Source organism: Pieris rapae, chromosome 1, assembly GCF_905147795.1.
Source record: "Pieris rapae chromosome 1, ilPieRapa1.1, whole genome shotgun sequence".
NCBI classification, from domain to species: Eukaryota; Metazoa; Arthropoda; class Insecta; order Lepidoptera; family Pieridae; genus Pieris; species Pieris rapae.
The window spans coordinates 5135943-5161308 of record NC_059509.1 but is presented as its reverse complement, the minus strand read 5'-3'; the positions used below and the strand labels follow the sequence as shown (position 1 = coordinate 5161308).

At 31.6% G+C, this 25366-nt stretch overlaps 4 protein-coding genes across 4 annotated transcripts; 3 read left to right on the top strand and 1 right to left on the bottom strand.

The window, feature by feature from the left end:
• Positions 1 to 5693: 5693 nt before the first annotated feature.
• LOC110994879 (sperm mitochondrial-associated cysteine-rich protein) lies at positions 5694 to 6825 on the top strand. Its single transcript, XM_022261773.2, has 3 exons — positions 5694 to 5741; positions 5816 to 6019; positions 6415 to 6825. Exons 2-3 carry the CDS (start codon positions 5844 to 5846, stop codon positions 6608 to 6610), a joined length of 372 nt encoding a protein of 123 aa, XP_022117465.1. The 5' UTR covers positions 5694 to 5741; positions 5816 to 5843; the 3' UTR covers positions 6611 to 6825.
• A 697-nt stretch (positions 6826 to 7522) lies between these two features.
• LOC110994917 lies at positions 7523 to 14587 on the top strand. The gene is made up of 6 exons (XM_022261840.2): positions 7523 to 7685; positions 9617 to 9656; positions 12340 to 12677; positions 13229 to 13446; positions 13800 to 14004; positions 14316 to 14587. Exons 1-6 carry the CDS (start codon positions 7646 to 7648, stop codon positions 14528 to 14530), a joined length of 1056 nt encoding a protein of 351 aa, XP_022117532.2. The 5' UTR covers positions 7523 to 7645; the 3' UTR covers positions 14531 to 14587.
• Positions 14588 to 15648: 1061 nt separating this feature from the next.
• LOC110994903 lies at positions 15649 to 18058 on the top strand. The gene is made up of 2 exons (XM_022261820.2): positions 15649 to 15940; positions 16181 to 18058. The coding sequence occupies exons 1-2, from the start codon at positions 15812 to 15814 to the stop codon at positions 17315 to 17317; spliced, it is 1266 nt and encodes a 421-aa protein (XP_022117512.2). The 5' UTR covers positions 15649 to 15811; the 3' UTR covers positions 17318 to 18058.
• Positions 18059 to 19589: 1531 nt separating this feature from the next.
• On the bottom strand, positions 19590 to 22010 carry LOC110994902 (guanylate kinase). Its single transcript, XM_022261819.2, has 5 exons — positions 21851 to 22010; positions 21499 to 21766; positions 21012 to 21235; positions 20421 to 20528; positions 19590 to 20041 (listed from the first exon to the last, which is right to left on the bottom strand). Exons 2-5 carry the CDS (start codon positions 21753 to 21755, stop codon positions 20016 to 20018), a joined length of 615 nt encoding a protein of 204 aa, XP_022117511.1. The 5' UTR covers positions 21756 to 21766; positions 21851 to 22010; the 3' UTR covers positions 19590 to 20015.
• Between the last annotated feature and the right edge of the window lie 3356 nt (positions 22011 to 25366).

The window sequence follows — 25366 nt, the reverse complement described above, 5'->3', positions numbered from 1 at the left end:
AACTAGATTTTATTAAAAATCGAGGAGGTTATGCACCTAGTTCGCAACGAGCATTCCGTAAGAAATTGTTAAAACCCATTTTTCATGATATTTTTCTATTGATAGATTTAATAGTTATGAGTACGGAAATTACTTTAAAAACGAAATGTGAAAGAAGTTCATATTCAGGTCTGCTTTATATAAAAAACGTCTCGAGCGTAAAAATAATTGCATTTTATTGTAGAAGGAACATAATTTTTTTTCCAAAGATTGTTCTACATCTTTGTAAGACAATTCTCGTGTCCAAGAAACAAAGTTTAAACTTTACCGCATTCAAAAACAATAAGTAGACATTTTTTAATTTCCTGACAAGAAGAATGCGTTCATAGTAGTAGTTTGTGTAATTCTCACATAATAGGGGGTATTAAAACATGTGTGTAGTTTTTTGAAACGAGACCGCAAGATTGCACGAGTGTTTTTATACCTTATTATTTATTTATTTATTAACACTTCGTTGCATTACATAAAAGGTAAAAAAATATATTAAACATAATTTAATAAGAAAGCAACTGGCGGCCTTATCGCTTTAGAGCGATTTCTTCCAGACGAGATTAAATAAAGGAATGTATATAACTGCATATAATTAGGTATTATCACTCGTCTGCGGCTCGTTTCAAAAAAATACAGTCGTGTTGTAATACCCTCTAGCATGCAATACTATTTTTAATTTTCTTAAAGAAGTATGTAAATTAAATATGCCAATAAAAGTCTGTATTACATTTCATAATTAGAATATTACCGAATTAGAATATATAAATATATGTGTTGGTTCCAAAAAACTACAAAAATATTTTCTTGAGGTTAAGGTTAATTATTATTATATTATTTTTAGCCCTGTCTTCCGAGTTGCACCCACCGATGTAGGAGCTAGCTAATTGTGAAATGTGGGTAAAAGATTTAGTATAAGCCAACGGTTCCAATGTTATTTATTTAAAAGAAGAATGGGAACCACGGAAATATAGGTTTTATAAGAAATTATTATTATATTATTTTTAATTCTATATCAATAATAATTTTTTTTAACTTAAATCGAAGTATTATAATAAAGTTTTAATAATATAACACCTCAGTTCTGATAAAAAGAAGTTATATAAAAAAAGAAAATTGACAATAACGTCAGTATCGATAAAAATATAGGGATAACTAAATTTTTGTGTATTTAATTTTGAAAACTCTTAAAACAAAAATGTGCAGTCCAGTTTTAAATCTACCAAGTTATAAAGATCCTCCAGAGTGTATACCATGCTATCCAGTGAAGGTATTACATACATTATATTAGTTTCTTAAGTATTGAACAAGTAAGAGTAAAAAAGCTTAAAAATGCATAAGTGGCAGCGTCTCCTTTGATTACCAAAACAAAACATTTTTTTTCCGGAATACGAACCCAAGCGTAGGTATATATTAAGGTTTTTACGGGTATTACGGGTACTCTAAGATTGTGTGAAGTCACAATAAACGAGTATTAAAAGTATTTAAAATTAAATTGGTGTATCCACTAAAGACGCTGTAATGGTTTTTTTATAGAACTTGGGAAACGGGCAGGAGGCTCATCTGATGTTAAGTGATACCGCCGCCCATGGACACTCTCGATGCTAGAAGGGCTCGCGAGTGCGTTGCCGGCCTTTTAAGAATATATAAAGTAAAGTGATGAAAAATGCATCTTAAACAGAGTTCGAAAATACTACTAAAACGTTTACTGTATATAAGCTACTACTACTACTGCCTTATCAATCAACAATAAGTTAATTAAGTAGCTGAAATAAAGTCCACTGATATGCATTGTTATTTTAATAAATGTATGTCCATGCTATACAATGCAGTCAACATTAGCGTGATTGCTGTTAAATAATCTTTGATTAGATACAGCATTAAATGGAATACCTAAAATTGTCAAATTGTCATTTGTTAAAAAAAAATTGGGTCTAATATGTCAAATGGAAGACTAATAAATAAGACACGTTCCGTGTATATGATCTATTTGAAAGCATGAAAAATAACATGTTTGCTGTAAAATCGCTTGTATTTTTATACAATAAAAAAATCATGTTGAAATATTGATACATCAGGCAGATTAGACGATGACGTACCATTCCTGTAAATATTATACGCTTGTTTGTCTAAGTGGAGTTTGATTATGTCAAAAAGATATTTATTTGTATCATAAATGCGGATGATAATTACATTTTTATTATTTAAAGTAAAAAAACGCGTATTTTTTATGTGCTTACTGGCATGGTAAATGACTGAGACGGGTGCGACGCCATATGAATGGAAAGGGAGTTAAAAATAACAGTTTATGTAGATTTTAAAGACAGTAAAATATTGCTGATTATGTCCTTTATTATGGATTTTATATGGACATGTAATAATCTGTAAAAAATAATAAAAGTCTTTTTAAATGAACCAGCCATTATCATTCTGACAATAAGACGATATTATTAAGTCTATCGGTATATTTGATACGGTAAATAAGTTATTATTATTGAATAGTAACAATACAAATTCGTATGGAAAACTCGTGCAAAAAATAGCAGAATGTTTGGTGTTGTTAGAAATAATGTTAAAGCCTCGTAGTAAGACTACTGGCTCGTAGTCAATCTGATTTAATTGTAACTATGGTTTAATTATGATTTAATAACCATTTGTATTACAATTCAGGGTCTCCAATGTTTACCTTGCGGTATGGACCCAGTAACAGTTCGCCGACCCCTCATAGTCCATGATAGCACTTTCGACTACCGCCCTACCAGTTACCCTGGAATGGTGCTTAACAATCAAGATAAGAAAGTCAGATATCAGTTGGTCAACTTCCAAAGGCCGGTATGTTCATTTTCATTAAACAAATTAGAACAAATCATTTATATTGCTATCCCATTATCTGGTATATGAAAAAGATAACGTATACAGTCGTGTGGAAAATTTATTCTACAGAAAAATAGTGTATCTTTGTCTGAATAGACAAAGATACACTATTTTTCTAATTAAAATAATGAGTTGGTAGATTTAATATGCATACTATATTATTCTACACTTTTTGTTCAAATCTAATTTTGGTAATTTTTTTTATGTTCAGCATTCGAGATTAAACGCCGTTTCTAAAAAAATATTTTTCTTCTTATTTTTAGATACAACCCCACTATCCATCTTGTGCTCCTTCGTATAATTAAAAGTTTAGGTAAGTATGTACTTAATAGTGATGTAGAAATAACATACTACCTCTTTTGAAACGCCTTTCATACGCCTACTTTTTAGAAATAGTAAAAACTTTTTTTAAATGTGACAGTTGTTCAAAAAATATTGTCATTTGGACATTGAAAAAGAAATATTAAATTGCATAGTTATCAAAATCACGACACGAATTAAAATATCTCGGACAAATTAGCAAAAATTTTCGGAGTGTTTTTATCAATAAATTTAAAAATAAGTAAAATGTGTAACAGAATGAATATGATAAACAAATTACAAGCTATTGCATCTGAAATACAGTAAGTTTTCGTAAGGCTTATTAAAAATACCGTTGCTTTTTTATATATTTTTATATTATTAAGAAGGATATAAAAATGAAGAAATGTTTAGAAATATTACAATTATTTCCAATTATTCAATTGCATATGTCTGCAAAGTATTCCCTCAGCCTGAAAAGCTGTGTATAACTGAGCGTACAAGGTTCCGTACCCTAGTTTGTTATATTCCCTCTGTCATTTCAGACGTGGTGGTTGTCCTTCGCCGTGCTGTTCACCATGTCAGACCTCTCCGTGTTGTGGAGGAGTTGGCTCCCTCGTCACAGTTTACAGTCAAGTAGCACATATACAGTGACCCGGTGACATGCGCTTCACCTAAGTCAATTTCATTATTCAATTGTTTTTATTTCTTAGGGTCATACCTCACCTCATGCCATGGCGACGTGGCCAGCGACGTTACCATGGCTATGTCTGTCCCCGTCGCCAGTCTGAGTCGCCAAATCGCGTCGCCAATGCATTCCTTTCTATCTCGACACAGTCAGGAATGGTCTTGGTGAGATGTGGCCCTTATCACGAGCTAACGCCTATAGACCTTTAAATCGACGAACTTCTAAAACAAATCATGTTGAACATCGAAGTCACTTTTAAACTATTTAAAACAGATAACCAAGCAAATAGGTCTATCTAATTGTAACTCTCTGGAACTTTCTAATAGTTTATGGAATATGTGCAATTTAGTAAATAAAAATTAAAACAAATACTAACAAGTCAATACCACGTTTTTAATGGCTGTAGATGAACTACCTCAGCAACTTAATATAAAACGGCGGCAAACGGGCTCAACTGATCTAATGTGATACCACTGCCCATGGACCCTCGATACCAGAGTTCGAAAGTGCGTTGTCAGCTTTTATTTGAACGCTCTTTCATTAAAAGACCCTAACTCGAATTGTTTCGGAAACACTAGAAAGAGTAGCTGAATGTTAACAAATCTTTAAATGACTGACAACATCATATTACAGATGCAGTACTTGCCGTAGGCCAGCCTCCACAACCTGTGGCGGCTTTTGACAAAGCAGTGATTGCGATAGGGCACCACGGCACCAGCATGAAGACTTGTTGATACGAGAACTGAAATTGTCCCTTGTTTTGGTTTATACATTGTAACGTAAAATTTATATTTAAATAAAGCTTGTGCATTGTATGTTATTTACTTTATTGATAGTAAAATTGTACTCTGCGCCAACGTCAGTCTTTCCTACTTGTCTTTCCCGGTAACATTGAATTAAGTTACTTGAATCTGAAGTAGTAGATTTGCTTGAAACTAAGGGTGGTTACATACAAGCGCTCTTTACGCGCTTATAAACTCGCAGTTCGCAGTTCTGGGTAGAGTTTATTAAAATGACCGGTTCTCTGTCTTGATACAACCATCGATGACACCGAACATATTTTTCGTCTTCTCAGTCTTCAGACGGCGAATTATAAATACAAACAGCAATGTTTCTTTATCAGTATCCATATTAATACTGACACTACCGTTTCGAGTGCCGAAACGCCGAACGCCGAAATATGGCCGTTTCCCCGCGTGCGATTTTTTTGAAGCGCGTATTGTAGCGTGTTAGTGCGTATGGAGAAACGGCCGTATACGTGAAGAAAAATAGTCAAGACTGTAACCCAAGAAAATATATGAAAGCCCGCGTTCTAATCTAACGCGTTCTCTTGTATAAAAAAATGCGACACGTAAAATGTACTGTAAAAAGAAAAAGGTGGTTTTCCTCCGACCAAAAGGGAAGTATCCTTTACCAGTCTTATCACTGTATGGTCTGCCCACAGTCTCCGGTGGCTTAGGTTGAGAAACCTTATCGTTCCACAAAATTTTATTAGCAGTTTTTATGGTGTGACGTCATAGCAGTGATGATGAGGCTACTATAAAGTTTAGATAAAAAAGAACAAGAAAAGCGAAAGTAACTTATATATATATATATATATATATATACTATAACTTTTATACATTACTAAATTAAATCTAAACTTTATAGCCATAAGAAAAATAAAAGAATTTGCCACTATGCCATACAAGCAGATTTTAAAAAGAACGTCTTCAAAATACTGTCAGAATAAAGAAAACGTTTTTGTTTTCATTGTTTTTTATTTTCTCAAATGTAAAATAACTTTCTTTTTGTTATAAAATATAAAAATAATAAAAATCGTAAATTATTGTATTTCATACTAAAAACATAGGTACGATATTACTACAGTGCGTACAAATTATAATAAAATACGAAAATACTTTATAATTTATTCTGAACTTTCAGTGAATTATAACCAATACGATTGACAAGCATGTCAGTGCTTCCACGAGGTTTTGAGAGCTGTCGGCCATGCCCCAGGTACGGATTTGTACGGGGCGAATACAGTGTATACTATAAAAGACCACGGTATGGTCAACCCCGACCACAACCCTACATAAAAGAGGCAGCGAAATACCACAGCGGTCCGACCAACGCCCCACCTGAAAAGTAAGATTTTACCACATTTTCAGAATTCAATTCTCTTCTAGTTATCTAATGGCTGGAATATATTTTAATATAATACGACGATGTATACACATTAGCGCAGCAGATCTTTAAATAAATAATATTTTATTTCTATAGTAAACAATATTTAATTTGAAATTAATTTTATTACCTTTAAGAAGCTAATTTTGATAAAAATATAATCGTTATTTTTAATGATATGAAGATATGTTTTTTTACAAAATACGCGATATGTATACACGTTGTGTGATTAAACAATCATACTTCTTAGACTTTTCACGTAGAAAATGAAATAGTATTTAAGGCGGTTCTAATGACCAAGATTTATCTGTTCCATGCCTTACATCCTTCACCTAAATTGTTTTGATAAATTTTAGGCCATGCTGCTACGACTATCCCTGCAAAGCTCACTGCTTCAACCACGGAGCGTGCACAAGACCAAGTGGCAGATACGCTCGCACTGTTTGGTACCCTGGCGAATGCTGTCCAGTAGTTCCTCCCTGCCAAGCCTTCACGTGTCCCAATCCTCCATACCATCCCTGCTGTTATCACACGTGCAACAAACTAGTCTAGATTGGTATCATGCTGTTTAAAACGAAGTTACGATTGGTTGTTTTTTGTTGAAGAAATTTCAAATCTTTAATATTTCTCGAGACTATATTATCAATTATATAGTTTCTGGGGTGACGTACAAGAAATATGGCCGATAAATTTGTGACTCGTTGGTGCCAATTTTCAATGCGTCTGGTACGCTTGTGAATCGTAGTGTCAATAAATGTAAACAGATTAACGACGTTTTTTATTGATTGATGTCTTGTTATAACAAGGTCCTATTGATAAAATTTGTTAGTGGGTCAGTGGTCAGTTAATTTACGATAGAATATTATGGATATTACCAAAATACATGTGGTATTAAAAACGGGAAAGTACAAATTCAAGTAATAAACACAGCGATTTTAGTGCCTAACACTGATTTAATGAGCCTAATTACGGTGATTGGCGTGACACCTACATACACAGATATTCACACTATTACCCACTTCCAGCTTTATGCTATATGTAAACACATTAACTTTAAGTAAAAATATATTTAAAAAAATGTACAAGTAGGTATTCTAAAATGTTAAAAGAAATTGATTGAAAATTTAATTTAAATTTCCGCGTTATTTACTCACATCAGCCTGATCACATTGAGTCACAAAAGTAACAGAAAAATGTATTTTATTACTACTACATTAAACTTTAAATATTACAATATTTATAAACATATAGTGTATATTGTGATACACATACTTTACATGTGTTAAGCCTGTTAAAAAGTTGAGTATCCTCATTCTTCCTTTTCCTCCATTCCTCAGATGGGATTTGCGCTTATGACTAATAATAAAAAAATTAAACACGGAAATAGATTGTGCAGTTTGTAAACAACGTACCAAACGTCCTATATAAGCGTATTAAATATTATTCTGGCACCTGTGTCGTGCCACCCACGCCAGTCTACTCAACACAAGTGCGAAGCGGAATTCATCAGTTGCTTTCAGTTGCCTTCTAAGTGTCTGCGGCTACTGTCGAAACACTTCCGCAAACTCTTTTCCGTATTCGCCAAAAATGTATTTTGCGAGCGTGATCTTTATTCTCACTTTACTTGGTAAGATTTTGTTCAATTCATTTACTTTTGTTTTTTTTTTTGTAAAACAAAAACAACGTTACCATTTAAATATTTATTGACATAAGTGTAACTTTATTTAAAAATACATAGTCAAATTGTTTATTCTCACTTAAGTAAGGTAAGATTATGTTCATTTTATTTACATTTTTTTTGTTTTTGTGTAAAAATGAGTACATCGTTACTATTTTAATATTTATTGACATAACAATGTGCATTACATTATTTAAAATACATAGTCAAATTCTCAATTAGTAAAAAATACTAGACAATGAAAAACAGGCCTTTTTAATTAATGACAGAATATAAATCACCTAAAAGATAACGTTATAATCCCATGATTATATAATAATAAATATATAATTAAGTAATGGCATAAATACTAATAAAAACACACCTCATTGGCATTGGCATATCCTACGCATCAATGTAAAAAAGATAATTTTTATCGAGTGATTTCGATAAAAAATTATCAGCTCATTATTATTTAAGATGATGACATCAGTATCATTACTAATCCTTATAATAAATGCGTTATGCATCAAACTGTGAACACTGCAAATGATATTATTATACGATCATTTAAATTCCTTAGTCACACGTGTTATTTGTACATGTTATAAATATGGCAGTGAAATCTATAATTACTAGTATATGGTGAAATTTAATTAAAATATTTTTTATTTAATTTACATTATTACATAAAACCATTGTGATTCGGTACATAAAATCGAAATCTATAAAAAGGCGTGCATACTACTTGTATTAACGTTTAATTAATTAACGGCACTCTTGAATGCATCGAACATAACAACTTATGTGACATAAGTAAACAAGTTATCGTACAAATTACAATATTTATATGGAATTGGACAGTCAAAAAGCTATAATAAGCCCAAATAAACAAAAAAATGTGTGAACTAAATTAATAATTTACGCACGTGTTAAAATAAATCATCTGTGTTTCGGATAACTACGAGATTCATTTGATTTTTTCTGCGCATTGGTAATTTATTATTTCTGAACAAACAATAAATTACAAAGTTATGTATGAAATATTTATAAAAGTTTTGCTACTATTTGTATTGCAGGCATGGCTTGAATTCGTCCCATAGAGATTCCATTAAAAAAAATTATTTCTGTTGTATGTGGTTTCTTTATGAAAAAATAATACATAGTTGGAAACAAATTAGAATATGTGTGCCGAATTATATTTTTTTTTGTCTGACTAGGACAAAACGAAATAGATTTGTATTGAAAATAGTTAACTACCAACAATGGCATCTATTATATGCAATACAATCAGGTATATTAATACTATATTTGTTCGTAGTTATTAAGAACCTTGACTCCACAGCACAAGTATTTCCCCGTTATTTCTTAAAAAAAGATTTTCTATTTGCAAAACACAAATGTCCTTGGACTCCTCGTACTACGCATTTGTATGGGCAATCAATTTTCGTAAAATTAGACCACTGAAAGAAATATATACTAAATATTTTATTGTAAAGAAATTTCTACGAACACTTACTCGCCACAGGTATGTAACGGTTAACGTACATGGAGCATATATAATCATATAATCGGGGTTCGAATTCTGGAGAAACAATAATGTTTTAGGTTAGAAGGCACAGAAGGCAGGTTAGAATTGTGTGATTTTAAACAAAACTTATAGATTATACGAAAGCCAAATATAGCATATAGTTTTTTATGTCCTTTCGTTTTTTAAGGTATATACCTACTGGCAAAAAATACGGGATATCACAGCTAACTGTGATATACATTAATAGGTCTCATACGAGTGTATAGATCTCTGTATTCTCCTGTTTATCATTAAATATTATTAATGTAATTGTAAGGCAGGATTGCGCCAACCCGTGAATTATGGTACATTTCTTATTTAATTTTTTTAGGAAGTGTGAGTTTGCATCTTACGGAGATTGATATCAACAGGTCAGTGACGCATGAGCTTAGCAAATAGTTTTGGAAGATTCGACACGGCAGTATCCGAATGCTTTAAAATTTAGAAATAGATTACTAGGCATGCCTTTTAAGTTACGTCGTTTCCATATTTCCTAGCAATTTTGAATTTGTAACTGTTCTATATTCGACTGTTTTCAAATTTTAAATCTCGGAACAGTTGAAAGTATTAGGATTAATGCTATTGTTTAGTCACAGCGTCGATTGGAATTTGTCAGGTTACGTACCGAAACGAACTTTCTAAGGAAAATGTTCGTGCAATAATTTTCTACAACTTCAGAAGACATGGGCATACTGTCGAACGCTGGTATTTAGAATTCCAGCGTAGACATACTTGTGTTAGTGGACGAACGAAGTTAGTGTGTGTTAGAAGGACGCACAAAATCCGTTTTCACTGACGATAACATCATTGCTATGAGACAACTAATTTTCGAAGATCATCATGTGCCGTATCGAGAAATAAAGACTAGTAGCAACAACCATTCAGATTTTGTTTTTTTTATTCGGTTAACGCTGAGTGGTTTTTGTTTGTTTACCAAAACCACGCATCATCCTGCACCACAACGACACAAGCTCACAAAGCGCTCGTCAAACGATTGAGTATTTGAAGCAGGAAAAAGAAGAAATTCTTGACCATCCTCCATACATTCCTGACCTAAGCCCTAACGATTTCGATGTTTACATTTCATAAAATTAAGAAAAGTCTTTGTAAAAACTGGTTTGAGCGAATGGAATAATGTCAAAGCTACGTGTTGAATACTTTGATAAACAATAAAAAGTACTACAAGGTTCCAGTTCCGTTTTTTTCTTCAAACGACAAAACTTCAAAGCCATGCCTCGTATACCACATTGTCTCCATCCCTCATATGTTTTCATGGGAGTGAAAACTTTTTAAAACGTAACATTTTATTTATTAATTCAACAGTCTATTTGCATCACATAATATATGGATTTGCTAATAAATATTCATTATTAATGACTAACTCTGTGAGGCTTTAAACTTTCGCGTATCTCTGAGTTTGCTTGGTAACCTTTTATGGCTTATTCCAACTCTGGATTATTCTTAGTATTTTACTGTATAGTAGATTTGGGTCAAAATATCTTTACAAATTGGTGCCAGATTATATTTCCTAAATATTCGTTTATATTGAAAATTCCCACAAAGGCAGTAGAATTCGCAGTATGACTTTACATGCATTCCAGAGTTGTGAACACAAAGAGCAATATTTCAATGCATTTGTAATGTGTTTGTGCAATTTTAGAGATACCATTTATCAATAATCCTAACGGCACTTCAAATGCATTCAGAATATTTTAACAGACCAGTTTGTTTACATATGGAAATAAAATTATGATACAATAAAGCTACTTTTAAATGGTGTTTATGTGTTTTAACTGGAAAAGTCAGTCGCTGTCGCAATAAAATAACTACTTAATGGCGAAAATGTTAATATTTTATTTTATAATAATAATTTACTTCTGTTGAATAATAATTTCGTTTCGCTTTCAATAGCCTGTGCTAATGTAAATTGATTAATATTATTAACCGGCCGGTTGTAACAATTTACGAGTAACGAAAGTTTGCGCCTGCTAATTTAGCATGCAAGGAATGTATATAGTATTGTAAGGAGACAGACCTAATATATCCAATAAATGTCGTATTCCATTACATCCTCGACGATAGACAATGGAATGAAAGACGAGTTTGAGATCGTCTATAAGGGACGACAGAATGTTGTCTACGCACGTATCAAGAAAGTGATACTAATAATAAAGTAATTAAGTTGTAACTTGTTTGGAATGTATAGTTTTAATGTAAACGACGACGCATACTATTTGTGTTAAAGCTTTTCTATAGATATGAAATTAGCACTGTACTAGTCGTGTTCTTGTTATTCTTAGTTTTTACGATAAACAATCTATATTCGTTTTTTCTGCTAATAGAGTCGGTAACATTCTATGCGTCTGGCGTCGACGCGACGCTAGAGTCAGATTTGCCAGAACTTTAGCCTCATTAATAATACTTTATAGACGTCGTTTAGTGTAGTGTAGTGTGGATCAGTTTCCGCTCTTAGACGCCCATTCTTTGCGTTAAGTCCTGGCTAATAAGCCAGCCTCTTTTTACTCCTTCCAGAAGCTCAGAAGTTTTCAGAGCACTCCGCAAGCTTCATGAAGGGATCTTACCAAGGATTGTATTTGTTGGAAAGCCATAGACACGCGTTCCAGGACTACGTAGGTGACTAGTTCCTATGCGCTAAAGTAGCCAGTGCACAAGGACAAGGCTGTCGCGACAAGGACAAAGAGATGTTTATTGAGACAGTGGAACATTATACCACTTTAGACAAAGGATTTTCAAAATATAATCAAGTACATTACTTGTCCTGTAATCTTGTTTAAATTTAACAATTTCATTATGTATATTTAAACGCACGCGTTCCTCCCAATTTACCGAATACTACTAAGAATATGAATATTTGTTGAAATAAATATTCTTAAAATATATTTTTATTATTATAATAGATAGGAGTTATAAATTTCTGAAAAAAATCAGTTAATGGTTTAGACATGAGCAAATTTAAATTTAAATATATTGGACTTATATGTCCGCCGCCATTAGTTTGAGCCTGTTCTTAACAAAGTATATTTTTTATTGCAGAACACGACAACTACCGAACGATTTTTCGCCTACCTTCAATTCAAACAACAGAAGGTCATTAACCCACAATTTATATAGAAACAAAAATTATGATGGCTATAAAAGATACGACATACCGTCCCGAAAACAAACGATGGAAAACGAAGTTATTCAGACACATCAACCAAGAGAAGACCCTAGGTATTTCTATCAGACCGATAGTTATCTTAGAGAAGTTCAGGATCATAACCATGAAGTCACTTATATTTATCTGGGACGGGAGGTCGTCAATGCTGAAGAGGAATATAGTCGACCTCGGCGTCTCAGGAAAATGGTTAAAAGCCTGGCTTTAAACTCAGGTAGTTAAAAGCAATATAAAATATGTATACATTTAGTTCCAACAAAGATATAGTCTCTAATCTCTTTAATAAATATTATTAAAAATATTCATTTGTTGATTGTTTAACACAAATTTCTCAGGTTTTCCGTGGAAGCTATTAAAAAAATTCATTGTCTTTGCATTCATTTTTTTCATTCATTAAATGCTTCTTTTTATGTCGAGCATAAGGACTTCTTTCTTCATTACCTTTAGAATGTAAATACATTTCTCGCTTATATAGACTTATAGTCTAGACATAGACATATCATAAACAAAAGATTATTTGATAGTCCAAATAATGAAATAGATAAATAAAGATGGATATAAAGGAAGGAAGGAATATGTTCATCATAAGAGACCGCCCAACCAAACCTTGCGACTTTTAGTTAAGAGGTGCGGCTGTCGGCCCTTCATCATTGTGCGTTCATACCCAGTAGCATGCGTCGATGCAAATCATTTAAAAATTATCGAAGAAACAGATGCAAAATATGAATTGACCCAGAAATACATGTAATGTTCTTTATTTTTTAGATGACCACAATCTATGTATGCAATGTCCGCATGATAGAACGTTAATAGCAAAAGCAGGCTTAGATAAAGTTGTTCTACAGAGTCCACGTCTGTTTTCATGTAACGGAAGGCCTGCATCCAGAGAAGTTCGGTTTGTTACTATGTATGGGCCTAATTTTGGTGCTCTACTACATCAAGGCTCTTACGTTATAGTAGGAAAAATAATGTATAATAGTCAGGTGAGTATAGAATTAACTATCTTATTGGTATTTTAATACAAGAAACAGAAAGACTTCATTTGGGTCTAGTATTGTATAAATGTCTGTCATTGGACGAAACGTGATAACGTTTCGTCTTTACTTACAGATTTTCAACCTCGAGTATTTTTAAATATTAGAAATAACGTATCCATTTATTCTACTATCAAAATTTATCATCGACTGACATTATTTATAACGTTCATGATCATACTTTCTTAACTCCATATATAACTACCTATTTCAATTATTGCTTTCTTAATATTTAACGAAGCGTTTCTTTTCTGTGTTTGATATATTTTTAGTTTTTTGATAATAAAATACTTTATACACAGGTACTACAAATGTGTAAAATGCAAGTACACGTAATTCTCCAGTCTTCACGTAAATGTCCACTTCCGAATATTTTACGAGCGCATTGTAATAATGATTATGAATGTAGTTTTACCTGCCAAGACCCTAACTTAGATTTGCAAGGAGCAAGAGCTCTTGTTTGTGGCAAAGATTTGAAGTGGGAAGGCAATCTTCCAATATGTAAAGGTTGGTTATTAAAGTACTGACTAAAACTTTCTATACTTATTTCGCTAATAATTAGAAAAGCTCTTTTTTACTTGAAGTAATTGATCTACGGTTGTTTTCATTAATGGATTCAATTAATTAATTCTGGCTCAAGATATTCATTTTTATGGTTAATCAAATTATTATGATTTAGTTCTCATTCCTTGCCTATCAATTTTATATTGACACTGTTATTTGTAATCCATCTTTACCGCGATATATATCCCTTAGCTACTTAATGACATACTGATGATTGACATATACAATACCTTAAGTAAAACAATGTTGAACAGGTCGCAAATGGTGTGTGCCCCAGGAGCCACCAGAACATGGGAGAATAAGATGTAAGGGCATCGCAGTAGAGAATGGGCCAGGTTTATCAGAAGGTTCAAGGTGCAGAGTGCGTTGCAGGTTAGGGTGGAAGGCTAAAAATACAGTAGCAATTTGCCGACGTGGATCTTGGAACCGTGAACTAACGTGTCAACCAAGCCAAAAAATTGTCGTGTAAAAGTTTACATGTGAATTGTATGAAATAAATTTTATTATTCTTTATCTATATTATAACCAACAAACTGTTTTATTATCTACCAGCAATGCAAAATAGTTTTCCTCTTTATAATATTAGTTTAGACTAGCGCCCCCCCCCCGGCATCGCAAGATAAACTGTGGACCGTAAATTATATTCCTCCTCAGATATTGTTGAAAACCGCAATAATATATATATATAATATATAATAGATCCTATAAAACAAATAGATAAAGCGGAGGACATTCTTTTATAAAATGAAAAAAATTGACTCATATATCACTTACAGAGCTTGCAAGCAAGCGAGCAAGCAATAATTCGATCTTTGTAGTGCAAAAGCGGGCTATAAGAGCGATCAGTGGGTTGTCAAAACAGGAGTCAGTCCGAAGGAAGTTCAAGGAATTACATATTTTGACTTTGGCAAGACGTCAAAACTTGCCAAAGTCAAAATATTTAATTGTTGTTTAATAAAACATTTGTTTTTAATTTATTTTATTATTCTTTATTACCTAATCAAGATGTCATATGGAACATGGTGTAATGGTTGCAGCTCCTTACAAACGTTGCGTAAGAGAAAAAACTTGGCGATTAAAGAGAGTGCCGGAGAGTTTATTGCCAGCTCTTCTCTTCCGTTCTACGCCCTTGATTTGTGACCTGGCAGTAAATGTGAAATTAGAAGGATTCAATGTATATTTCTTTTTTTGACGTTTATAAGTGTACATTATTTTACCTACATGAATAAATGGTTTTTGAATTTCAATCTGAATTTGACTTATATTTAGTTAATAATTATAGCACTTAAACTTTTGCCTAGAATTTACATTGCTTAAATATATGCCATCTAGTGTTGGCTCTAGGTAGCACAGTCTAACAAGGTTCTCGTAGATTTCCATAAAATGATTTGTTTTGTTGTTTTTTATTATTGCTTAAAGTATACTACAAGTATAATACAATAAAAATACATTTTATGATTAATCATATGTTTGTATACCCAAAAATAATTAAACTACTTTGTGCTGAAACGCAAAGAGTTTGTTTAACAACGTACTGTACTGACGCCTACCGGCGACTGCGGACATTACTAATTTAAAAATAGAATGACAGTTTCAGCCGTTATTGTATTGTTTGAGAAGTAGAATTTCATTCCGCGTTCCATTTTGTAATATTTACTTTTACTTTAATAGTTGCTGTAACGACGATGCCTGTTGGTATTTAAACTTAACAGCGTGTACTAATTGAAATAAAAATCAGTAAAACAGTAAAATGGGGAGCAATAATAGTAAATGGCACGACACAGCTGCTGCAAGCCAAAAAAACGAAACCAACAAGGACATTAGCGGCAATCCTGATCCTCGTTCGCCAACTCCAGAAATAACTCGGACTCCATTACAGGTATATTTATGTACATCCGCAATTTTCTAAAAAATTTTAGATATCAAATATTTAAAACCCAGTTCGTATATATTGGGGCGTCGGATTTTAAGATACGTGAGTAATACGAACTGAGAGCACAGAATTTATCATTCATAGAATATTTCATGAGATTTCTTTTAAAAGTAACTAGATCTTTTGATTTTCTTTTTCTTTACCAAAGTGATCTTATTTTTAAATTAATTAAAGTTTTGGTTTTAGAATAAACCAGGATCGAAACATCACATAACTAAAAATATGGATTTAAGAAAGGCCTTAGAAAATGACAACAGTGAAAGTAAGCTTATTCATAACAACCCAATTTTATCTGCAGTTATAAAAAATCACTTGCAGTCATTTGACCCAAGGTCCCCGACTCAAGAATTTAATAGAACCCCTATTGTTATTACATCAAAAACAAGTGATTCAAGGGTGGAACAAATATTTAATATTAATAGCTGTGGTAGTCCCACTCTGGATAACACTGCACTTGATACTAGTAACATTCATATATCACCACCATGTCCTGAGCTTGTACCCAAAAACCTCTGCAATGAATTCTATGACCTAAATCTTAGTGATAGTTTAAATAATGAAGAACCACTTGGTTCATCAACTGCATCTAATGAGGTGTTGGAAAATATCTCTCATGGGTCACCTAAACCAACTCAGCTACTGGAGACAAATTTTGATTATGATGAAAATGGTAGAATGAAAATTGGTGAAATAGATCAAACTGATGAAATCACAATGAAAAATGAAACATTATTTAGTCTACTTAACCCAGAAATTAGCGATGTTCCAATATTTAAACTACTTAATGATGACCCTCGATCACCATCCATTGGCATTGACAGAACACCCATTGTAGTTGCAAATCATGAAGAACCATGCATTGAAGAAAATGTGGAAGAGATGTCTAATGAATTGCTTATTAAGGTATTAGAAAATTCCAATTCAGAGACCAAACATATTAATAATGCAGAAAAAAATTCTGAAGGTATACCTATTTATGAGGACATAGCTAACAATTCAAATGATACACCAAAAAAATCAAAGTCTGCCAGCAATGATGGTTCAAGAACACCATTATCATGTATGAAGAATAAAACTGAACCAAGTCATGGCAGATCAAAGTCTGCAAATACTTTGTTTGACCCTAAGTCTAAAAATGGAGTGTCCCAAGTACGAAAACATGTATCTCATATTCCGAGGCTAAAATCCCTAACAAAACCAAATGGTCTTTTACTGGGCAGCAGTATTTCACTTAAAAATGCTACTATGAATGGAGACTGTGAGAACACACCACCACATTCACATCGCGATAAATGGGACAAAGAAAGTAGCATTGTACTATAATTTTTTTAATCTTACTTATATGTAATTGGAGCTAATATTGTTGTACAGTGTTGAAATGTTATTTTCGTGTATGAAGAATAATCATATCTGAAAATTAAACCTATATCTAGGTACAACAATTTTTATCATCTTCACTAATGTTTAATTTGGACTAAGATATTTACTATCATTATTTGATATGAATAAAATGTAACTAACTATTCCATCTTTGAAAATTTGTGTAAAATATATTGCTTCATCCATTCATTTTCCAGTTAATGTAATTTTGGTACAAAAATTAAGGACAAATCAAGAGCATAGCTTCCTTTTTTGGCTTTACCAAAAACCAAATCCTGAATCCCAACTTTTCATCCTATTGAAATTGAAGAAATTAAATAATAGACATTATATATCTACTGAGATTTATTGTTAATGTAATGATTACCATCATAACATATTCTTTGTCATTGTTCAATGTTACAAAAATGAACATGTTATACAGTAGAGTACATTTTATCCAGGGTGTTTAGTCTAGGTGCCTTAACAGTTGAGTATGCAGAAAGTCGAAAGCAAAATTTTAAAATTCGTCGACACGAACTGTTCATTTTCATACAATTTTAGTATTTGACTTTCTAAATACACTACGGTAAGGCATCTTGACTAAGCTCTGATGACTAGATTCATATAATAATTCTAGTAACCTTCACTAGATAGATCCTCAATATTAACAAGATACAAAATAAATATGCATACTTTTGAAAACATTTATTTTATGGTATTCTGAATAGTTATGTTGAATCTATGTGTAAAATGCCACAATTGACTTAGCATCATCTGGAATGACTTAATTATCAATTTGTTTTGGGTTACAAAAATAATCCAAATTTCACATGAAATTCAATTTGTCTTTCTTTTAAATTTAAATTGCTGTCTTCATACCCCATAGACGTAAAAATAATAATAAACAAAATACGTAAGGATTAACGTTTACAAAACTGTATTATAACCCAGGACCTGGATGACCGAGCTTAGCTCGGTATTTTTTTTATAAATCGTGTTTTTTGGAAATTTTATTTAAGTACGAATTACATACTAATAAAATTATGAAATATGAATATAATTATCGAATAAAGATAATTATATTCATATTTAACTTTTTATTTGACTGACATCTTTAAACAAGCAATTCTATGTTTAAGTTGATAAAACACAAATAAAATGATATTTTCTAGAAATGATTCCTAGCTAAATCGATTTATCGCCCCCGAAACCCTCTGTATACTAAATTTCATGAAAATCGTTGGAGCCGATTCCGAGATTCTAATTATATATATATATATATATATATATACAAGAATTGCTCGTTTAAAGATATAAGATTAAGCACACAATAGTAAATTTACTTACATTTTGTTGAGAAAAAAATATCATAAATACAGAATGTACAATTAGCATAAAAGTTGTTTTAATTGTTAACTTGCTAGACATGAACATGACAAATCTACAAAACGATTTTAATCTAGAGATAGATGTTATTATCAAAACATTAAGATAACATTATAAATATTTTAAAATAGAACTATGAATAACGGTTAAACGATGTATACAATAAAAGCTTTAACGTATCAGCTAGACATAAAAACTAAGCTAAATTATGCTCTTTTAAGTATAACATTCTAACATTAATGTTAAAGGTTAATTATCATGGCTAAGCGCAGCGAAAACCACTACTTAAAATACATATTACAGTATATTTGCTTATTAATATAAAGGTACACAATGTAATGTATAAAATACATTATTCAAAGAATAGAAAAAAAAATGTTATGAATGAGGCAACATGTATGTAGATTTAAACTAAAAATTAATATTATTACATCTTTACACTATGAGTATACAAAACAAAAAATCTAGAGTTGAATTGAAACTACCTATTTGATAATTTTACATATTTTAACTAAGAATTTTTAAAGTTCAAAACAGGGCAAAACCATCATCACCAGATGCCTCAGACATTAAATGCACTTTAGATAGTTATGAAGTTCAAACAGACATAAAAAATTATGTAAGTATAAGTAAATATATCACAGTGAAAGACTTAATTATGTATTTGCATTTTACAAAATGTAGAAGAAAGATAATAAGTTAAATCTTGAAGGCCTTCCTTATCAATACAAAATGTAATACAATTAACAAATTTCAAGTATTTAAATTTCCATCCAATTCCAATTTTTTCATTCAACTTATTCTCATCTACAAGTATCATGAATGCAATCTCATCTTCATTTCATCCTATTATGACTATCTTTTTGTCTACTTATTGTTAGTAATATAGAATGTTTATAATTAACTTTAATTCAAAAAGTTTTTTTTTTTAATTAAGTTTGGACACAGGTTTGGGGCAAGATTTCTTACAAACTCAAAAACATCATAAAAACTTCTTTATATTATTCTTATCTATCTTTTAATAAGATGTTCAATCTATTTTTAGGAAAAATAAATCTGTCTGATATAATTTTTTCCAATATCAAATATAATTATGATCCTAAATTGAAATAATTTAGGTTTTATGAAGGATAAAAATCTGTAAATAGATAATTGATATACCTTTTTTTACTACTAAAAACAGCATACATTCTAATAAGCAAAAACAACAAATTTCCTGTAAAATCTAGATGTGTGGGTTATTACAATTATCTATAACAAATCCATGCACTGCTTACTTGTCCAATGAAGCATCTTTCTCTGTAATTAGTAAGGGAAGTTAGTATTCCACTTAAGTAAAAAAGGGTAGGGGTTTCCCAATTATGTACATGACATTGTTATTACAAGATAATAATTCAGAAAAATTTATATGTGGATATTAAGTTATACTGACAAAGGCCTTATAAAAAAAACAGTCTAATAGCACACTAAACTACAGCACTTTTTCAACAATATTGTTTTTATGCTGCAATGATGTGACACAAAAATAAATTTAGTACTTAAAAGGAAGATAATATTATAAGTAGTAGTTGTTATTTTTTTAATTTTGGCTGTATAGGATAAGATAAATTGTTTTTAATTAGGATAACATAAAATGTGTTGCCACATAAATTTTAATAAAGCAAGGTTAAATTATTACCTTCAACTGCATTATTCATGTTTTTTCCAATAAAATCACGTAACTCTGAGTATGCCTTCTCTATACTGTCATTGAGAATAAGAATATGGAAGTTTCCTGGCTCCTTACCTGAAATTTTTAAATTTACCTCAATTTTAATGCTTATTTGAAGTACTTTGAATTACCGTCTATTTTTCTAAGATAACATCTGCATTTAGGGCATTAAAATATTGATAAACTTGTGCCTGTTGCAGGGTCTCAATGCTTTAAACTTTAGGTATGAAACCTACTGTCAAAAGATTGAATCATTGAAAAACAGAGAACAAATTGTACTTATATTTTTACACCTATTATTATTATTGAAATAAAACAAGTATACAAGTATGACTAAAAAATCATAGATCTGATGGGTAGAGGAGAAACATCTTGGTAATAAATTATTATGTGATGTTGATATATTTCTAATTAAAATAGACTGAGTTAAAAACATTGTCACCTTTTAAAAATCATGTATATAGGATTAATACCACACATTACACTGGGTCAATTTGAAAGTAGAGAAGTATAAAAATAAATGTAATACAGGATCTATCTAAACATTGTAAACATTACCATATTCAATCTCATGGCGAGCTTGTTCCAATCTCTTTTGGAGTGCATCTTCTTGTTCAGTATTGCGATTGCGAAGTCGTCTCTCAAGCTCATCAATAGATGGTGGCATAACAAAAACAAGCAAAGGATCCAAGTCAGTTCTTTTTATTTGCTTCACTCCTTCAATTTCTATGTCAAGGACACAAATTCTGCCTGTACGCCTGACATCTTCAACAGCTTTCTTGCTATTAAACATAAAATATTGGAAGTATAATTAAAAAGTTTACGTAATATAAGTAATGTTCTATAAACAGCATAAATAATTATGATTTTTATTAAATTATTACACATTTAAATATTCATATACAGATATGAAAAGCACTATCAATATTTATGTGACAGTATTTTTATTACCAGTAAATAATGAGTTTTAAAATAACTGCAAATTGAATTAATGGATTTTTGCCAAGTAAACAATAAGCACATGGCGTTCACTTTTATTACGTACCTTGTTCCATACATATTTCCACTAAAAACAGCTGTTTCAATAAACTCTCCTTTATCAACAGCCGACATCATTAGTTCCTTCGAGGTAAAGTGATAATGAATTCCATCTTTCTCACCGGGTCGTGGTCCTCTCGTTGTGTGAGACACGCTAAAACCAAACTTGTCAGGGAATTCTTTTAACAACCTTTTCAATAATGTACTCTTCCCAGAACCTGACGGGCCACAAAGAACTAGAGGACGAGGTCCTTTTTGCACCATTTTAACGAGAACTGTAAATCAAAGTAAACCATATTTAAGGTTAAGAGAAAGAAAAAATGATACGTTGTTATTATTTTTAAAGTCTTCTTTCTTACATCTTAGGTAATTCGTGGTTACACCAGGTAATTAAAATGATAAAGTATTTTTATGCTTTGACTTTAAATTAAAATCTCTATACGCCTTACTCTATTTTTTTTAAACATTAAATCACTGATCACATCTCACGAGAGTTTAATGTGTGACCAACTGCTAAAATGGCTAAGTAAGGCCCTTAAAATTTTCTACTTAAAACAACGTACTTGTTAATTTTTTTTAGAAATAGACTTCTATATAAATTGTCACAAAGAATTTATTTATGTATTTCTATAACTATATAGTTTGTTTTTCATAAACTTAGTATGTAAAGAAACAAAAATCTATCTAAAAATATATTGTCGCAGTAAACTAGATTTAAAATGTTCCCCTAAAATTTAGAATAAATTCCTTAAGTTGGTAAGCACTAAGCACGCACAGTGCACTTTGGGCGTAGCCACAGACTAAGTAATTTTAGTAACCACAGACGACAAACAATTCTGTAACTATAATATATAATTATAGACTGCTCCTCAATTAAGTCTGCGCGCGGCCAAAATTTGAATTAATCAAAAAAAGGAATGTTGTTGTGTCTTGAGCTTGTATTCGTATGATCAAATTTTGTAATCATCATTCATCATGCCAAAAGTCATTAAAAGTGCTGGCCGAGAGATTGTTCTAAAGGTGAAACGTTCTTGCGAAGCAGAACGGAACAATAAGGGGTCAATTGTTCCATTTTCTGAAGTCCAGGCTCGGGTTGCTTTCTTAATATAACAGGTAATTTTTGGGGTGACCATTGTGTGGTATTTTGCCTCCGTGTGTGGTTTGTAATATTAGTATATTGTCAGGTATTTCTGAACGCACTGTCACTCAAATAACTCAAGAAGGTTATCAAGTTGAAGCTTCAACTTCTAAAATTGTAACTCCAGGAAAACATAGAAACCAAGAGAGTTTTTTTCTAAATAGACGATTGTGATAAGTGTGATATAAGGCATCTGATACACTCATTTTATGTCGTCAAAAAGGAAATTCCCACCATTCATCACCTTTGGCTTGCATTGAAAACTGATATCGATTTCAAATACAGCAAAACGACTAAGGCGTATTTTAAGAAGCATGGGGTACAAATATAAAAAGTGCCAATACAAACGTAAATTTTTTATGGAACATTATGATATTGTAGCTTGGAGAACTAAATTTATTTTAAGGATGTGTAATAACCGTTTGAAAGAATTTGGCAATCAAATGAAGAACCAGGTGTTTTGACATGGGATAGTACCGGTGCAAGATGGATTCTAGCTCACGCTGGCGGAAAAACAGGATTTGTGGATTGGATGATTCCTATTGTTTTAATTACAATCAAAATCGAGCGATTATCATGATGACATGAATGCGAAAAAAGTATTCCGATGACGGATTAAATTGTTCCTAATTTGCCAAGTAACTGTATCGTGGTTATAGATAATGCACCATACGCACAAAAATAAACAAAGCACCAGCAATTTAAAAGTAGAATTGGAGCAAATAAAGGTATTCCATTTGATTACTTCCACAGTTGCACAAAGAAATAAAAAAACAAAAGAGAATCAGTATTTGAAGTCGAATATTTATTAAATCAACATGGATATGAGGTCGTGCGTTTACCTCACTATCATTGTGATTTAAATCCAATTGAAAAAATATGGGCAATAGCCAAAAGACTTAAAGAGTATTGCGGAGAAGAATGTTAGTCAAACTACAAGTGAAATATCTTCAATAACTGAAGCAGCGTTTAGTACCATAACTACGGAGGAATGGATAAATGTGTGTCAACACGTGGAAAAAATCGAAGACCAATATTTCGTATCCGACATGCTCTTGGATATAGAATTTATTAGACAAATTTATAATTGATCTTACAAGTGACGATGAAAGCTCAGACTCTTCGGACGACGAATTCAGCGAATATTCAAACAATACAATGAAAGGCATTATCCACTAGAAAACCAGATGCCTAATAAAAAAATTCTAAAAATATTTTATGTTGTTTTCATTTATTTTTAAAGTACAAACACTTAAAATCGGTCCAGGCGTTCTTAAGCTATGGTGGAATCGACCTGATATTATAAAAAGCAGTAATTGTTTGTTATTAATTGGTAGTAGTTCACTTGATTTACATAGTTACATTAGCAGAAAAGCAATTTCCATAACTATCAACATTAGCTACGCCACCAGTCACGCGCAGACTTAACTGGCGCGCACTCTAACAAAATTTAATTGACGCTACAGGCTACCTCAAGCTTAACCACTGTCTGTCTATGCTAAAATAAACCTAATAGAATTTAGTAATAATCCATGCAGCCTATTTTCTACATGCGTTATGAAGGTTTTTATTTGATTTATTAATATAAAAAACACCTTCACATATACACTTCTTAAATTGAAATATGCGATATTTCTTTAATATTTTGTCTTTCCCACATCCATTTATTACCTCTGGTAAAATGTCGACGAATATAGACTGTCAAGTATAAGTTGGCGTTCCAGTGGCGGCGCCTCCTACAACCCTCTGTGTTGCCACTTTTTTTGTTTAGTTTGGATTGATGGATATTCTTAGATATTACATTAAAGGTAAATAAAAAACTTAATAACAAAAAATTATTTTTTATAGTAATTATGGTCTGTTAGAGGCATTATTCCTTCCATGAATTCTTCAGAGTCATCTGTGTCAGAAGAATCTGAGTCGCTGCTATTCAAATCAATTAAAAATGGTTCCATTACTGTTTCAAGGCGGTTGTCTGTCATACGATAATTATTTTCAACATTTATAACGTGATTACAGTGTTTCTGCCATTCTTCAGCAGTTATTTTGGAAAATGCACTATGGATTCTCTGTTCCATGTTTTCAGAGAGGTTCACGGTTCTTTCAGAAACACCTTAAATAAAACAAAAAATATTTTAAGTTATCCATCAATCACATTTACTTTCAAAAGCAATTATTATTTTTCCCTAAATTTGGGGATATAAATATCACTTTTAACTGGCAATACTTTACCTGTCAAAGCCGCTGTTCGAGCATTCACTTGTTGAAATGGAATAATCGGCCCATTGTTACGTTTCTCCTCTTCACAAAAACGTTTTACAGCTAGAATAATTTCTCTAGCTGCACTCCGCACTACTTTTGGCATGTTTCGTAATGATTTTTACACTTTAAAACACAAATTATTAGCACCGACACACGTGAGGCTACCAAGCTGTTAGAACTGTCAACACAACTGTCAAAATTAGTACCTTTTTCTGCCACACGCCAACTTACACATGACAACCTATACGTCTTGTTACCAGGCCATAAACTAAAAAAAAGACGAATAACATACTTTTATTTTAAATTTTCAACTAAACGTATATTATTAAATATGAATATAAATAATTAAATAAATTAATATTTAAAATTCTTTTTTATTTTTTGTTTAATAAAAAGTTATCGGAAAAAATTTCAAGTGAGATTCAGTTGACTTCCGGCTACCGCAATCGGCCAATGACGATAGCATCCTTTCTAA

Excerpts from the sequence above, each read along its gene's own strand:
- LOC110994902 (XM_022261819.2), bottom strand. The coding sequence starts at position 21,755 with ATGGTGCAAAAAGGACCTCGTCCTCTAGTTCTTTGTGGCCCGTCAGGT. Across the intron at positions 21,236-21,498 it reads GGAAATATGTATGGAACAAG|CAAGAAAGCTGTTGAAGATG; the intron begins GTACGTAATAAA and ends TATGTTTAATAG. Across the intron at positions 20,529-21,011 it reads TCGCCATGAGATTGAATATG|GTAAGGAGCCAGGAAACTTC; the intron begins GTAATGTTTACA and ends TAAAAATTTCAG.
- LOC110994903 (XM_022261820.2), top strand. The coding sequence starts at position 15,812 with ATGGGGAGCAATAATAGTAAATGGCACGACACAGCTGCTGCAAGCCAA. Across the intron at positions 15,941-16,180 it reads TAACTCGGACTCCATTACAG|AATAAACCAGGATCGAAACA; the intron begins GTATATTTATGT and ends TTTTGGTTTTAG.
- LOC110994917 (XM_022261840.2), top strand. The coding sequence starts at position 7,646 with ATGTATTTTGCGAGCGTGATCTTTATTCTCACTTTACTTG. Across the intron at positions 12,678-13,228 it reads AAGCCTGGCTTTAAACTCAG|ATGACCACAATCTATGTATG; the intron begins GTAGTTAAAAGC and ends TTTATTTTTTAG. Across the intron at positions 13,447-13,799 it reads AAATAATGTATAATAGTCAG|GTACTACAAATGTGTAAAAT; the intron begins GTGAGTATAGAA and ends CTTTATACACAG.
- LOC110994879 (XM_022261773.2), top strand. The coding sequence starts at position 5,844 with ATGTCAGTGCTTCCACGAGGTTTTGAGAGCTGTCGGCCATGCCCCAGG. Across the intron at positions 6,020-6,414 it reads ACCAACGCCCCACCTGAAAA|GCCATGCTGCTACGACTATC; the intron begins GTAAGATTTTAC and ends GATAAATTTTAG.